The sequence below is a fragment of the Marmota marmota genome, unplaced genomic scaffold (genome assembly GCF_001458135.2).
Source record: "Marmota marmota marmota unplaced genomic scaffold, marMar, whole genome shotgun sequence".
Taxonomy (NCBI): domain Eukaryota; kingdom Metazoa; phylum Chordata; class Mammalia; order Rodentia; family Sciuridae; genus Marmota; species Marmota marmota.
Window position 1 is genome coordinate 548135 of NW_025999914.1, and position 17630 is coordinate 565764.

Here is a 17630-nt window from a genome sequence, read left to right on the forward strand (position 1 = left end):
ATAAAAAAAATTTAATAAATGCAGTCTTAGAGTTTGATTAACTTCTCTTCCAGTAGGTGGAGCTGTGCCCACCGGGCCAAGCTTCTCCTCTCAATACACGGGAACCAATCACTGTGCAGCAGTTCCTCCTCCCAGACCGAGCGGGTCTCCAATCCTGAGTGCCTAGGGCCTTCTCTTGTGTCTAGTCACTTCCCCACTTTTCCTCAAGCCAGGCCCCGCTCACAGGTGATGCTCACCACAATACTGGCTACACGCCAGGTCTGCTGCGCCCAGGAGCCCTATTTTCTTGAATGACTGGCACACTCTCCCTGTTTGCCATTCCCTCAGACCCTAAGTTTGTGGAGCTTGGGGCTGAGAACCCTCAGCGAATTTTGCTTGCCCTCCGGTAGCCACGCCTCCAGTAGCTGGTGCAAGAGACCTCAGTTGTCAGCACTGGTGGGAGCGGTAGCCGGGGATTCCACGCCGCAGGTCCCGCGCCACTCCTGATTCCCTTGGTTTGACTATTGCGCTCACGGGAGAGCTGGGAGGGGCCCTTATGGTTTCCCCGCTGTGTGAAGAGGAAGGGCTAGGGGGTTACACACCTGTCGCTGCCAGTTTCAATGAAGTTATCTCCTCCGCCGCATTCTAATGACGTCAGTTCTCTGCCATGGTGGTATCCCATGCAAATGGCGACAGTTCGTTCCCTTTGCCGGGTGACCGATGCAACGGGTGGGTCCTAACCGGCTCTCCCAAGCCCCATCTCAATCCTGTGGCCACTACCTATGAAGGCTCGGTTGGTATTAACCTCCGCAGGTTCAGAAGGGCCGATCAGTTGTTTCAGCGGGATCGTTTAGTGCTGAGTCACAGCGGTTTGTCTGCGAGACGCAGGCAAACGGGAGCTTGAATTCAGCCGATACGGGCTTGGTGTGTGTTCTGAGATGCCCAGACTGTTCGCCCCAGATCCACATCAGCTTAGCATTGCCTAGTGATCCTGAGCAAACAGCATTTAGACGGTTTACGACTCCGTATGCCCGCGCAGCTGAAGAGGTCAGAGACTTGATCTCTCCGAGCCTGCTGCCATGTTGGATCCTCCCTGTATTATTGTTAATAAATCCTTTTTTTCAATTCCAGAAGATAGCCAATAATTAAACTTTGTTTTGCCTATAATAACGCTACCTACTGATACTAGCCAAAGAGGCAACTTCTAAACTGAGAACAGGAGTGCAGAACTTTTTTAAGCTCTTATATCATACAGTGCTCTCTACGTGTCCTCACCATACAGTTGAGACTTCTCAGTTCAGAGTCCTGCTCATTCCCACTCTCCTTCATTAGTTTTATCTCATATTTCAAATTCCAGAAACCTCTTTATACAATTATTTTTTGAGAAGCATTCTTCTTCCCTTTTCAATCCCTTTCCGCTACCTAATCGTTAGGTTATTGTGTCATCCACAGTCATTTTTTTTAATATTTATTTTTAAGTTATAGGTGGACACAATTTATTTATATGGTGCTGAGGACTGAACCCAGTGCCTCACACATGCTAGGCGAGTGCTCTATCTCTGAGCACAACCCCAGCCCCCACAGTCCATTTTTAACTTCACTTTTTATTGCTCTGGAAACCTGGCTTTCCCAACTTCTCCAGGTGCTTTCTACCTTTAACACCTGAATCAATCTACTTCAAATCAATTAGAAAAGAAAGTCAATTTTATCCTTATTATAAATCACTGCTTTCATGATTCATCATTTAAGTTTTACACCAGTTACTTTACTACCTGGTTGTTGTGCTTCTACTATTAACTGCCATTACATCTAACCTTGGACCTGTTTCATTTCACATTCTTCCTTTCCTTCCTGCCTCCTAGTATTATTGATTATCTCATAGCATATATAGATAATAAGATGTTTCAAAGGTCTTTGATTTCCTAGATCCTGTCATTGTCACAACACATCTATCTCATATCCATTAAGATGTATTCTTTTGGGGAGGTGGAGAGGGGTACCAGGAATTGCACTCAGGGGCACTCAACCACTGAGCCACATCCCCAGCCCTATTTTGTATTTTATTTAGAGACAGTCTCACTGAATTGCTTAGCGTCTCACTTTTGCTAAGGCTAGCTTTGAACTCACAATCCTCCTGCCTCAGCCTCCCCAGCCACTGGGATTACAGATGTGCGCCACTGTGCCCAGCCATTAAGATGTATTCTTGATCATCAAAAGGCATTCTCTGCTCACTGCATTACCCAATGGGGCACTCCATTTCCACATCTAACATGGCATGTCTTCCATTTGGCTCTCAGGGCCTTCCATGTCACCAATTTAGCTCCAAATAGTAATTAATAATTCCATTATATTATCCTGAATAACTAATTTTATCCCTTTTGATGCCTACCTGAAAATTTCATACCCTTTATCCTTTTTTTGGATACTCTGATTGCACAAGAAACAATTAGAACAAAAAGCCCACATTATCAATCAAGTTATGAACAGTATCTTTCTATATAATAGGCACATTCTATTATTCTGGGTCTTTATGGTCCCTTTATATTAGGTGTTTAAGAGCTCTAGTGCGCAGAAAGGCAAATAGAGGAACTTTTGTGTATAGACAGTACATGTTAAGCTGAAAATGAGCTGGAAGATTGCCAAATAAAAGTATTGAGAGGACTAGGAAGCAAGTTTAAAATAACATTTACATTTCAGTGAACAGTCAGTTTAAAGAGAAAGCCTATGAAGTTGCAGTGAAGAGTAATTTTAGTTTGGATAACAAATCTGTGAAATCAGATTAGATGAGGAATATGGACAACATAATCATGGTAAGGAGGACATATTCATAAAGGTCCTCATCAATAAGTAAAGTCCCCTCCAACAAGAAGAGTGACATAAGAGTAAGAAATAGGAGGCAGGGAAGCTTAGATAGGGAATAAGCTTCACAAACTTATAGCTACACAACTCTCTGGCTCAATCTGGGATTCTTGTTTGTTCCCTAGAAGAGAAAAACAGTTTCTAATCTTGGTTGCCTCTGCCTTACATGTACAGCTCTAATATTGGTGTTGAAAAAGCCTAAATAAGCTGTCTCAACTTACAAATGAGTTGTTTTTCAACAGTTCATCTGCTTTTCTGTTGTTAGTTGAGTAATGCTTTTCAGAAATAGTCACATATATTCCAATCCCCAAAGCCAATTTAATATATGCCTAAATTATAGTTATATTAATATCATTAATTATATTAATATTAATATATTATATTAATATCATTATCACTTATCGTTGGGCCTCAAAAAGGGATAAAAAACATAAAATCATAACAAGTTCTCAAGAATTCAGAACATAATGATACTGACAGAACTGGGAAACAAAGGAAGATTTAAAAGTAAAAGAGAATACCAGTATACCTCTGTAAGTAGTAAAACAAACAAGGCCTTGCACTCAGAAGACCCTTGAGAGCCTTAGAATGTAGGTCTCTTTTTTGGAAACATTTACTTTCAAAGGGATGGAAAAGCCATCTTGAAACTACTTTGGAGGCATGACAGTAGTCTAATTCCCTGTTCATTCTAAAAAGCTGGTGGCCATTGTCCCCTGTAAGAATTTCCTTATGCTAAAAATCAGTGACCCTCTAAAAGACTATATTCAGGTTTTTTCACTTCATAGGCAACCATGAAGGTACAGTAGTGATTTAAGGCAAACTTTCCCAATTTAGAATAGGTCAGGTGACTGTAGAGCTATAAAATGAAGATATGCAATTCCTATCCTAGACCTAATGAAGTACAATATCTGTGAGTAGGACTCAACACATTTTATTATTTTTTAAAGTAGTATTTATTATTTTGAGATGAGGTCTTGCTATATTGCCCAGACTGGTGGTCCAACTCCTGAGCTTAAGCGATTCTGCTACCTCAGCCTTCCTAATAGCTAGGACTATAAGCATATGTCACCATGCCCACTTAAAACTTCAGAGCCATGATATTTTTTCACCCAATGCCAGGGATCAAACCCACGGCCTCACTCATGCTAAGCAAGCACTCTACCATGAGCTATACCCCAGTCATTTAAAATAAACTGCACAAGTGATTCTGATGTTAATCAAATTCAGTGATTCACTAGTAATAATGGACAGGACTAGCAGTCAGAAAGCAGTAATTTAAGCTGTTGATCTTTTCTTTATTATAACTATGTCACTATCTCTCTTAGGAAGAGGATACTCATTTTTAAAATGAAGAATAACTGATTTAAAGAGGTGCTTATGGAATTGAGAAAAGTGCTCTGTGTCAAAGCATAGAGCTATTATATGAAATTATTGATATTTTAGCCCTGCCAGTCTATTCCCAAGTTGTTTCCAATTTAATGCCATCAACTGCCCAAGTTTAATGAACTCTCTTAGATTGGCTAGTCTCATCATTGATGCTTCCAAACCACATGCACATTTACCTCTGCTTTTATCTGTTTTGCCTAAATATTTTCTCCCTTTTGCCTTCCATATCTGCCCACTACACTCTCATTTTCAATAAATTCTTTCCTGAGTAGTCTAGGCAGAAGTAATCTGTCCTTCATAATTTAGAGCACTTACCAAGTAGTACTTTAACTCTAAACTATGTTGAGCATGAAATATATGACTCTGTAGTCTCATTTAATTCAATATGTGGGGTTTACATATCCCAAACTGTGTTGTAAACTTTCAGAAAAAAGGAATCTGCTGTTGTGCTTCTTGTTCTCCATAGTACCTAATATAAAGAGCAGCACACAGTGGGTTCTCATTAAATATCTGAGGTTTTCTTATACCAACAGTAATTGAAGTTTTGCCCCAAATCATTACAAAAGCTGGTATTTCTCACCAGCCTGCACTTTGTGAGATGGCTTCTCTGCAGCCATCACAAAGAAACAGATTTTCCTCTTTTATGGATAGTCTGATGTTGTGTAAGAGCTGAGTTCTGACTGAATGATTCCCCACACTCTTTACATTTACAGAGACCACCTCTATTATGGATTCTCTGGTGTTTACTAAGATCTGAACTCTGCCTGAAGGATTTGCCACACTCATCACATTGGTAGGGTTTCTCCCCGGTGTGGATTCTCTAATGTTGAATGAGGCTGGTGATTCCTCGGAAGGTATTTCCACATTCATCACACTTATAGGGCCTCTCTCCAGTGTGGATTCTCTGATGTTCCGTGAGGACTGATCTTTGAGTAAAAGCCTTCCCACATTTATCACATTTATAGGGTCTTTCTCCAGTGTGAATTCGCTGATGCTCTATAAGACTTGTCCTTTGAATAAAGGCTTTTTCACATACATCACACTTGTATGGCTTCTCCCCAGTGTGGATTCTCTGATGTTGAATAAGGCCACTCTGACTGAAGGATTTCCCACATTCTTTGCACTGATAGCATTTTTCTTTGTGGTGGATCTCCTGATGGGAAACAAGGGATGAGTTATAAACAAAAGCTTTTCCACACTCATTGCACTCATAGGGCTTCGCACCAGTGTGAACTCCTTGATGCTGAATGAGTATGGAACGTCGACTAAAACTTTTATTACACTGAGGACACTGATAAGGTTTGTCTCTTGTGTGACTCTTGAGATGGTGAAAGAGGCCTGCTTTCTGGCTAAAAGCTTTGCCACATTCATTACAGTGATAGTGTTTTTCTCCAGAGTGAAGTCTCTGATGTTGATTAAGAGCTGACCACTGTCCAAAGGCTCTGCCACACTCATTACACTTATATGGTTTCTCTCCAGTGTGTATTATTTTGTGTCGAATAAGTACAGTTCTCCCACGAAAGGTTTTTCCACATTCCTCACACTTGTAGGGCCTGTCACCAGTATGAATTCTCTTATGTTCTATGAGGCAAGACTGCTGATTAAAAGTTTTTCTACAGTCATTACATTCATAAGATTTTTCTCCTGGACAGGTTCTCTTTTCAGCATGATCTGAGTTCTCAGTAGAACTCACTCCATTTTCATCACATATAGGTTGTTTATGTTCCCTGGAGCATCCAGAAGATTCTTCTGAATTTTGAGTTTCTCCACACCTAGCAGACTGGTTTATATCATTTTCAAATCTGCTAGACACATTCCCACATGGTTTCATTCCTTCAGGAACTTTTTGTTTTGGAGTTAAATTCCTGTACTCATTTTCAGTCTTAATATCTGAAACTAAAAAAAGGATAATAAATAGTAATATTGATAGAAATAGTGATAGTAAATAGTAACAGTGATAGTAAACAATAACTTCGTTAGACAACATTAAATTATTCATATGAAAAACACTCAAGAACCTAGAGTTTGTGCATGACTATAAAATGGCATTAGAAAATAGAAAGGGGGCTAGGGTAGCTCACTGGGGGAGCACTTGCCTAGCATACATAAGGCCCTGAGTTCAATCTCTAGTACCACACACACACTTGCACACACACACACACAGAAAGGGTCGAATATATAAAGCACTCCACACATTTTTATGAAAGAAATCAATAATCCATTAGAAAACAAGGCAAAAGGAAAACTGATGGTTTCCAAGAAAGAAAATACAATAACTCATAAACATAAGAAAAGATGTTCTACTTCATCATCAAAGAAAAGTAAATTTAATACTGAGATATATTTTTTCACCTATCAGATTTGACTAATCAGTTTGGTTTAATACTGTGCTAACAAAGTGGAAATCACATATAGTCAGGAGCATAAGTTGATACAAACCTTTTAGGAGGATAATTTCATAATATCCATCAAAATTACAACAGTTACAATTTTTGGGGTGTGGGGGTATCTGGGATTGAACTCAGGGGTACTTGACCATTGAGACATCCCCAGCTCTATTTTTTATTTTATTTAGAGATAGGGTCTCATAGAGTTGCTTAGCACCTCGCTTTTGCTGAGGCTGGCTTTGAACTCGTGATCCTCCTGTCTCAGACTTCCAAGACACTGGGATTACAGGCATGGGCTAAGGCAGCATTAGTTTTTATTTTTTTATTTTTATTCTTTTTAGTTGTAGATGGACACACTATCTTTATTTTATTTATTTATTTTTATGTGGTGGTGAGGATCAAACCCAGTACCTCACACATGCTAGGCAAGGGCTCTACCACTGAGCTACACCCTAGGCCTACAGTTACAATTTTTGACATAGTGTTTCCACATAATAGTAATTTATACTACAGATATACACATAGTTATTTATTGCAGCACTGTTTGCTATTGTGAGACACTAGACACAAATGTCGCCAGTAGGAGACTGGTTAATTTAATTGTGTTTTTTTTCCTTATAATAAAAAAAAAAAAGCCAGGATGGTGGCACACGCCTGTAATCCCAGTGGATTGGGAGGCTGAGACAGGAGGATTGCTAATTCAAAGCCAGCCTCAGCAATGGCAAGGCACTAAGCAATGCAGTGAGACCCTGCCTTTAAATAAAATACAAAAATAGGGCTGGGGATGTGGCTCAGTGGCAAGAAACCCTGAGTTCAATCCCTGGTACAAAAAATTAAAAATGTAGGAGTCTAATATCTTAGTGATAAAGAGAGGAAACAATATTTGTTTCAATATGAAAAATATATATAATATAAACAAGAAACTAATAACAGTGACAATTTATTTCAGAGTTGGGAGAGGAAACTAGATGATTAGGGAAACTGAACATCAGTGGATAATTTTTTTTATATCTTTGTTTTTAAGCTATTTTTACCTATTTAAAAATTTTTACCTATTTAAAAAAATTAAGTGACGGGCTGAGGCTGTAACTCAGTGGCAAAGCACTTGCCTAGCATGTGTGAGGCACTGGGTTCGATCCTCATCATCACATAAAAATTAACAAATAAATAAAGGCATTCTGTCCCTCTACAACTAAAAAAAAAAATTAAGTGAAAAAGAAAGAATACAGAGAAAGAAAAAATAAAGATGGTAAAATGATTTTTCTTCCACTCACCAACCTTTACCATTTTGTCACATTTGCTTTATTATTCCTTCTCTTAATGGGTACACATTTTTTTCTTGAATCATGTGAGAATTAGTTGTAGACATCATGCAGCAAAGGCTTATCTACTAAAGAAGGAAGGATACAGTCCAAGTGGAAGAGAGTGGTATTGCTTAGTAGAACCAAGCCTAGAAAGAGCAGAGAAATCAATATAAAGGAAGGTAACTATCAGAAAGTCTAAGTTAAGTCATCTCAAATAAAATACAGTTGGAATTTAGGAAAGAAAATTGAAGAATGAGAAACCTGGCTGAGAGTCTATCCATGAGCATCAGATTCCTGGAGGGATTTTCTGATCAGAAACAGTATTAAATACAAAAGAGCCCAAATATTCTGTGTTAACCCTCCCTTCCCTCTTCTCTCAAAATGGGTCTTCCTTTATTACCTTGCTTCTCTTGAGCTTCAAGTTCTGGAGATTCACACTGGGTTTTCATAGACTGGAGGGACACACTGGGTTCTTCTGTTCCTGCAACCTGAGGAAATGAGATATAGATAAATGCAGAAAATAAAAGAGCATACTGTTCTTAGCAGTGGCACCTAGCTTGCTGAAAACTGAAATGAAATGACCTTTTTCCCAGATAGCAGTTTGCCATAATTATATCCATTCTTCAATGCCAATGTAAATATCACCTCCTCTTCATAACCGTCCTTTTCAGACTAGAGTAATTTCCCATATTACTAACTGCTAAAGATTGTTGGTTGTACCACTTTTACTGCTTTTTTTGTGCTCAAAAAAGAAGGGAGAAAAAGAAAAAAACAAAGGAGAGAAGAAAGAGGCACCAAAGAGGGAAAAAGACAGAACTTAGGAGAAAATAAAATGAAACATAAAGGAAAGGGGAATAATAAAGGGAGTAATGTGGAGAAATTATTTAAAAAGAAAGGCAGTACCAGGTAGAGTTGTAGGAGCCTGTATTCTCAACTACTTGAGAGGCTAAGGTTGGAGGATCACTTGGAGGCCAGCCTGGACAACATAGCAAAATCCTCACCAAAAAGAAAAAGAAAGAAAGGAAGAAAAAAGAAAAGGAGAAGAGAAAGGAGGAGGAAGAAAAAGGAGGGGAAGAAAAAAGGGATAAAAGAAAGTAGAGGAAGGAAGGAGAAATGTAAGAAATCTCTTTCATATTAATTATAGAAGCTATTCCCAGTGGTATTTGTCCTTTTGAGGTTCCTTTCCATTTCTCTCAAAGAAGATTACCTTATCTTTTATTTATCCAAGATCACAATTATCTCAAAATCATCTATCTTTCATATCCGTTGCAGTACCACCACCACTCCAGTGCTGGGGATTAAACCCAGGGGCTTGTGTATTCTAGGCAGGCATTCTACCACTGAACTATGCCCCCAGCACTATCCTTTACATGTTTATCTCTACCCTCATACATTTCTTTTTCTTTTCTATTTTGAGAAAAATATCTTCTGTTTTCAACACTCACATCTCTACTTTTGCTCTTTCTGCTTCCCTCTAACCTTTGTTCCTCCAATTAACACTACTTTAGCAATTTCAGCCTCTCTGGGGCTCCCATTTCTCCATGGTCCCATTTCCCTCTTGAATATCACAATAATAGTTTTCCCTAGCATGATACTATGAAAAGCAGGGATTTGCAATCAGTATTCTGTTTCTTAGTTTATTAGTTCTGTGATCTTGGCCTAGTTATTTACTTTCTCTGAGATTATACACCACCATGTATATAAAGCACTTAGTACAAGACCTTAGCATACCACAGGCCATCAAATTACTGCTCCATTCTTTTCAATGTTTAAATTAATTACATTCAAAAAATCACCTATACTGCTTCTATTTCCCTGTCCTAGTTTCATTTTGTAACTTGTCTTCAGAATAGGAGCCAGAGTTAGCAGAATGCTACCTCAGATGTACAGCAAAAGATATTCTGATACTTCAAATTTTGAGAAAGGGAAGTAGGGGAAGGCTAATATGGTGAGCTGTGCCTTCTACCCCTGGGTCTCTTGGTAGGTCTTCATTAGCTGTCCCAGGAATGCTTTCAGAGTTTTGTGTTTGTTTGCTTTTTATAGTATTAGGGATTGAACCCAGAAGTGCTCTACCACTGAACTACATCCCCAGCCTTTTTATTTTTTATTTTAAGTTTTTGGTACTAGAGATTAAATCCAGAAGTGATAAACCACTGAGCTACATCGATAGCCCTTTTAATTTTTTATTTTGAGGCAGGCTCTCACTAAGTTGTTGAAACTGGTCTTGAACTTGTAATCCTTCTGTGTCAGTCTTCCAAGTCACTGGGATTATAGTATGCACCACCATGCCTGGCTCTATCTTATGTCTTTATATACCACCCACATTTTGAGAAGTTCCAATTGTTTTTCTAGCACAGACCCCTGCACTGAATTCCAACTTGTTTTATTCAATTGCTTGCTCAACTTTTCCACTTGAATTTGAATAGGAATTTCAAAATTAACATGTCCAGAAATGAACTCTGGATTTGTCCTTTAACTTCAAATCTACTTCTCTCTCAGCCTTCGTAATCTCTGTTCATCTCTGTATCCTTCCTTTTCAGATAAACAACAACAGTATCTCTGGCATAATTCTTAACTTACTCTTACATTCTAAATCCTATAGTAAAACAAATTCTGTCAAAGTCTACTTTTAAAAATATATCTAGAATCCAATCACATCTTATCACTTCCACTCTACTATCCTAGTTGTTTCACCATTATCTCTTGCCTAGATTATGACTATACCTTTATCCTCCTAAAATGGTTTCTGTAATTCTACCTTTGACCTATATCTTTCCACCCCCACCACAGAACTTTCTCCATATAGCAGCCAGAGTGATTATTTTAAAGTTTAAGTCAAACTGTATCTCTTTTCTGCTCAAAACCCTCCAATGATGTGCCATCTCTGAATAAAATCCAGTCTTTATAATGGTCTACAAGTCACTACATGATATAATTTCCTTGTAAGTATTTTTCAACTATCCCCCAGCAAAGCCTATCTCTACCATGATAAGCATACCTTAAGACTTATCCATGTGTCCAGGCGTGGTGGTTCATGCCTGTTATCCCTGCATCTCAGGAGGCTGAAGCAGGAGGATCACAAGTTCAAGGCCAGCCTCAGCAACTTAGCAAGATCCTAAGCAACTTAGCAAAACCCTGTCTCAAAATAAATAAGGACTAGGGACTTAGTTCAGTGTTAAGTGTCCTTGGGTCAATCCCCAGTAGTTTGAAAAAAAAAAAAAAAAAGACATATCCATGTACTATTTCCACTGCCTGAATGCACTAAATGTCTGCTACAAAAATGTCCACTTACCTGAAAACCTTTCCTAACCCATTTATTAAAAATAGCAATCCTCATTTCCTTCACTATTCCTTTTCTCTGCTTTATTTTTGTTGTTTTTAAAAGAACTTATCACCACCTAACATTTTTATTGATTTTTATATGTTTCTCTGTAATACTAGAATTTACATAAGAGCAGCAATCTTCTGTGCTTTGTTCACTGCTATATTCCCAATGTCTAAAACAGTACATACTACCAAAAGGTATTTAGTAAATACCTGCTGAATGATCTTAGTCTTTTAACTCTCAGAGTGTCTTCATCACATTACTCTTTCAAACTTCAAATTCCTAGTGCTGAGCCTAGAACAGACTACTCAGTAAAGAGCTGTCCATTGTCTCTTCCTTCTTTATAAATCTTATCTGTCATCATTTCCATTAAATTCTTACATAAGACATGCCTCATCCTTTCTAGTCACATTTTCATGATGCTATTCAAATTTCTCTCTTTCTGCCACATATTCCTTCCCTCTCTACTTTATACCCTAATGCTAAGTTACACTTGTTTTATTATCTATTTCACACTTTTTATTCTAAGGTTTCATAACTTTTGCTCTGTTGACATGCGGGTCTCATAATTCATTGTTGTCTGGGGTTTTCCTGTGTGTTCCCTGCCCCCTACCTACTGTGTGCCCACAACCTGTAAGCCCAATTACTTACGAGGCTGAGGCAGGAAGATTGCAATTTCAAGGCTAGCCCCAGGAACTTAGTGACAGGTTATGACAACCAAAAATTTCCCAAGATATTACCAAATACCCTCTGGAGCATAAAATTACCCACTGGTTGAGAATCACAGTCTTATATCATCATTAAAAGAAAACAAAAACCACTCTGGAGACTGAGGCAGGAGGACTACAAATTCAAGGTCAGCCTCAGCAACTTAGTGAGAACTTGTCTCAAAACAAATAGGATCTAAATAATTTGGTTCTCTTTTATCTCTTTTTTTTAAATTATTTTTTTAGTAATAAATCTCACTTAGACTCAAGGAGAAAAGGTTTAGAGCCTATCCTCTGTCCTACAGAAGAAAATCTAACTTTAGAGACAGATAGTTAATATCCTTGATTATCTCAACTCTTTCACTCACAACTCACCTTTCCAACATAATTGGGCCTTTTACTAATCAGAGAAACAAGGATCCCTCACCCTGCCCTTCTCTCCTAATTTTTCATTCTACTCCTATATCTCATTCTTCAGGCATGGTGATTTTTATTTCTCCATCTTTTCATCTTATAATGGAGAATCAGAGCAGTGGCTATATTTACAAAACCATATGACAATTTCTTAATTATTACAAGTTTTGTTTTTTAATTATTCAACAACATTAATTGTACAAATCAGTGGATTCACTATGATATTTCCACACATGCATATATCAGGCTTAAACCACATTTCTTATTTATTTTGTATGGAACACCTCTTTCAAGAGGCTGCTTTCTACCTTGCTACCTAACAGCTTCTCCCTCTACTCTTTAATACTCTCTCTATATTAGAAGTCTTGTTTCTAAGTTGAGCAGTGTGTTCATCAAATAGAAATTTTTAGTTAAGTACAGAACACAGAAATACAAAAACGCTCTACAGAAAAGGTATAAATAAACTAAGATGACATTAACCAATTTTCCATGAAACTCATATCCCTTTCTGATGCATCAAAGTGTCAAGATGCTTTGTGAAACAATGCCACACTTCACTTTGATCTAGAATACACATTTTTTTTTTTTTTTTTTTGGTACTGGGGGTTGAATCCAAAGGTGCTATACCATGAACTACATCCCCAGAACTTTTAATTTTTTTATTTTAAGACCATGTCTTGCTATATTGCCCAGTTTGGCTTGAATTTGTCATCCTCTTGCCTCAGCCTCCCAAATAGCTGGGCTTACAGGTATTTGCCTGCAACCAGCACAATTTACCTTTTCTCAAACAGAAATCACATCTTTTTTCTTACCTGATATCCTGGTTCATCTAGCTCTTTCTCTAAATCTTCCAGCACATTCACCACCTCCTCTCCATTTTCTGGATGCTGCTCCTGTAACCAGGCTTGAAGTTCCTCAGGTAGGATGGTCAGGAACTGCTCCAGCACCAGCAGCTCCAGGATCTGTTCTTTGGTGTGAGTCTCTGGCCTCAGCCATTGATGGCAAAGCTCCCGGAGTCGGCTCAAAGCTTCCCGAGGTCCAGATGTTTCCTGGTAGCAGAACTGCCTGAAGTACTGTCGAAAGACCTCTCTGTTGTTCTTTTGAAGGCTCTCATCCTGTCTGGAGGTATATTTATTCTCTTCCTCCTCCTGGTCCTCTATCTTTACTTCCAGAAGTTCTTCCTGGTCCTTTTTGGCCTGGATATTCCAAGTAGATGACATTATAGTTGTGCAAAAGCTCTATCAGTAAGATCTCTCCTGGAAAAGTTCCTGAATGGACCTGAAGAATAAGCCAGCACTATGAACACAACTTACAGTACACAATGACTGCCAATATTAAAAATTTAAGTATGAGTCATGAAAGCCTGCTTCCAGGTTAATTTACTTATACTCAGGGAAATATGTGCTTGGATAGAAAATCCTTCGGAATAGACTAAATGAAAGACTACCGGAAACTTGCCAAGTTGTTTCAGGACTTTTAAGAAAGGAGGAGTAAGACAGGAAACATTTTTTAAAAGGACAATTAAGTGGAATAAAACTAACATTCAAAAAAGATTATTTTTTAAAGTTGGGATACACTTGATTACTTGCTTTATTTATTTATTTAGCTGAAGTAGGGATTGAACCCAGGGTCACCTTACCCATTGGTACAACCCCAGGCGGCCCCCACAGCTGCCTTTTTTGAAACAAGGTCTCGTTAAATTACCCAGACAGGCCACAGACTTGGGATCCTCTTGCCTCAGCCTCCAAGTCGCTGGAATTACATAAGCCACCACAACCGACTTGATCAGTTGTTTTTATAGGATTTTAAAATGTCTGATGTCTGGTGGAAACCATAAAATCATAAAAGCAGCGCATTCGCAGGATATTACGTCATCCGGGACTTAACTCTGCACTTCATTCTTCATTTATTAAGTGAAAAGGCTGGAGAGATTACTCTTTAAAGCTTTCTTATACCCTCGATTTATGTATTCTAAGGAAAGGTAAACTCAGAAAAGCGTTCTATGCCGCGGACCAGCGTCTGTAACCCAAGAGTGTCCAGAAATGTTGCGAAGCGCCGAACCCGAGGACACAGTGCCTCAGGAGGCCTTGAGACAAACTCGGAAAGTACAGCCCGGCTCAGCGAAGCTGCCGGGGACAGCTCCTTCATCCCCGGCTCAGATCTGTACAAGGGCCGGCGGAACGACCCTGAGGTATTGTATTAGATAGGCTCGCCACCCGGCCGCCGAGGCAGAGGAGGATCGCGCAGACGCGCAACAGCAGGAGCCGAGCTTGAGCCGCCCACGCTGAGGAAACGCAACAATACCCCTATCCCAACCCCGACACCCCTCCAGTTACTTCAGGAGCACATGTTTGCTCACCCCCGCCCCCAGGGGACCAGCAGAGGACGTCCTCCTCGGGAGCGAAGGGCTGAGTACTCGACACTCTACGACACCCAGAGCCCACCAATGGAAACTTACAAAGGCCGCTGCGTGTGGAGGGCCGGCTGGCTCTGCCTGTGTGGGGCGCATTTCCATGGCAGCTCTAGGAAGGGGCGAGAGGGGTTTTCACTCGATGGTTTCATCCCTTGCGCTCCTGGGAGCTAGGCTGGGTATTCTCAAAGGCTTGAATGGGTTTTTCTTCTTCCTTGTCTTTACCCGGCCATTGTCCCACTTACCTCCACCCTAGCGCTGATCCGCGCCTGCAGAGCCGATCTGAGGATAGGGATTCTCTCATTCTCCGCTCAAGTTTATTTCGGTTTCTGCATCACTGAGATTCCAGGTCCCTCAAAAGGATGTTCTGACGTCCTTTCTGAATGAATGCTTCAGATAGTGAAGGGACCTCTGCCCAGATTTATGCCAACTTGATGGGTTTTGCTGACTTTTTCAACGTCAGCGATTCTCTCAAGCGCCCTTTTATGTGCTTACAATGTAATTACACATCTGAAAACACACGTAGTTCAATTAAGTAAGTGTCAAAAAGATTACTTGGTAAATTCACAGGATAGAAAATTAACAGTAGCCGAGCTCGGTGTCCCGGGCTTTATAAGTCCCAGTGACTGAAGGCTGAGGGAGGAAGATCTCAAGTTTGAGGCCAGCCTCAGCAATACAGTTGAGACCCGTGTCTCAAAATGAAAAAAAAAGAAAAGGATCCGGTTGTAGCTCAGTGGAAAAGCATCTCTGGGTTCAATCTCTGTTAGGTGCAGGACAGGCTGAACTAAATTATCTGCAGGGCATGCCAGACAAAGTTAGCTGCAGGGTGACCTGACCACTCAAACCCTCAATCTGGTTCTTTATCACCTGTTTGCTTCAAGCTCAAACACCTAAGCCCCTGCTCAAGGCTGAACACTCAACCCCCCTCTCCCCAAGGCTGAACACTTAACCCTTCTTGTGCCAACAACGCAGCTTGCAAACCCAGAGACCCTGTTAGATTTAGGCAGCACAGCAGAAGGGCTATAAAAACCTTCCCCTGCCACCACCCCTTTCTCTCTTTTTTCTCCTCTGTTGCACTGCTGCAATAAAGATCTTTTGGTTGCTCTGAGTGTTGTGGTCACTTTCCTTTCAATCTCCAGTACAAAAAAAAAAAAAAAAACAAGCAAACAAACAAATAAAAACAGATAACTTATCAGGTAGAGTAGCAGTAATCCAGAAGTTTGACAGTATACTTTGTTTTTAAAGAAAGAGAAACTCCCATACATACCTGATGGAAATGCGAAATGATAGAGACCCTAATCTAGGAAAGTAATACTATATAGCAAATTCACATAAATCCATCTCAAAAACACATGGACCAAAATATAAAATATTTAAGATTATTTGTTGAGGAATTCAAGGTAAAATTTTGAAACAAACCAATGTTCATTAAAAGGGGACTAATTGAATAAACTACGATATACCTATGCAGTCCAGTACTAGACAGCTATAAAATGATGAGAAATGTCAATACACTGCTATAAAGTGATTGACAAGTATTTATAACTAATACTCTCTGTGCTGGACAAAATAATAATCTACCAAAGATGTCCATATCTTAATCCCCAGAACCTATGGATATCTATTTTGTATGACAAAGATGATATGTTAGAGATCTGTTGCAGTGACAAAATTCTGAAATAATCAAGTTAAAAGGGGGAAAGATTTACTTTGATTCACTATAGCAGAGGTTTCATAGTTGCTTGAAACCATTGTTTTGGGGCCTGTGCTAAGGTGGGAGGTATGTGGTAGAATACCTCATACCTCCCATAATGGCCAGGAAGCAAAGTGGAGGGGCCAGGGTCTTAATATCCCTTCAAAAGCACACTCCTCAAGGAAAGTTGAGCTCATTAAAATAATAGAGAGTAACCAAATAAAATAATCAAATAAATAACCTAACATTATATCTCAAAGTCCAAGAAAAAGAAAAACAAATCAACACCAAAAGCAGAAGACAGGAAATAATTAAAATCAGATTTGAAACCAATGAAATTGAAAGAAAAAAATCCAAAAAAATCAATGAAACAAAAAGTTGGTTCTTTGAAATAAATAAATAAAATTGATAAACACCTAGCCAAGCTAATAAAGAGAAAGGAAACTCAAATTACTAATATTCATAATGAAAAGAAAATATTACAACAGACACTACTGAAATACAGACAATAATCAGAAACTATTTTGAAAATTTATACTGTAATAAAATACAAAATATTGAAGACAGTGACAAATTTCTGGAGACATATGACCTACCCAAATTAAACCAGGAGGACACAGAAAATTTAAACATAAATTTCAAGCAATGAAATTGAAGATCAAAAGCCTACCAACCAAGAAAATCCCAGGACCAGACTGATTCTCAGTCAAGTTCTACAAGACCATCAGAAAAGAATTAACACCAATACTTCTCAAATTATTGCATGAAATAGAAAAGGAGGGAAACTTTCCAAACTTATTCTATGAGACTAGTATCACCCTGATACCAAAACCTGACAAAGACACATCAAGGAAAGAAAACTTCAGACCAATATCCTTGATAAATATAGATACAAAAATTCTCAATAAAATTCTGGAAAATCACAAAAAGCATATTGAAAAGGTAGTGCACCATGGTCAAGTGGGGTTCATTCCAAACATGAAAGGTTGGTTCAACATATAGAAATTATTGCATTTATTTATTTATTTATTTATTTATTTTTGGTACTGGGGATTGAACTCAGGGGCACTTGACCACTCTACCACATCCCCAGCCATATTTTGTATTTTATTTAGAGACAGGGTCTCACTGAGTTGCTTAACAGCTTGCTTTTGCAGAGGCTACCT

General features: G+C 39.0%; 1 protein-coding gene across 1 annotated transcript; it reads right to left on the reverse strand.

Moving 5' to 3' along the window:
- Nucleotides 1-955: 955 nt before the first annotated feature.
- Zscan12 (zinc finger and SCAN domain containing 12) lies at nucleotides 956-14709 on the reverse strand. Its single transcript, XM_015507151.2, is given in 4 exon segments — nucleotides 956-6120; nucleotides 8316-8403; nucleotides 13174-13639; nucleotides 14066-14709. Coding segments are annotated over 3 exon segments (1776 nt in total). The 5' UTR covers nucleotides 13582-13639; nucleotides 14066-14709; the 3' UTR covers nucleotides 956-4840.
- Nucleotides 14710-17630: the final 2921 nt, after the last annotated feature.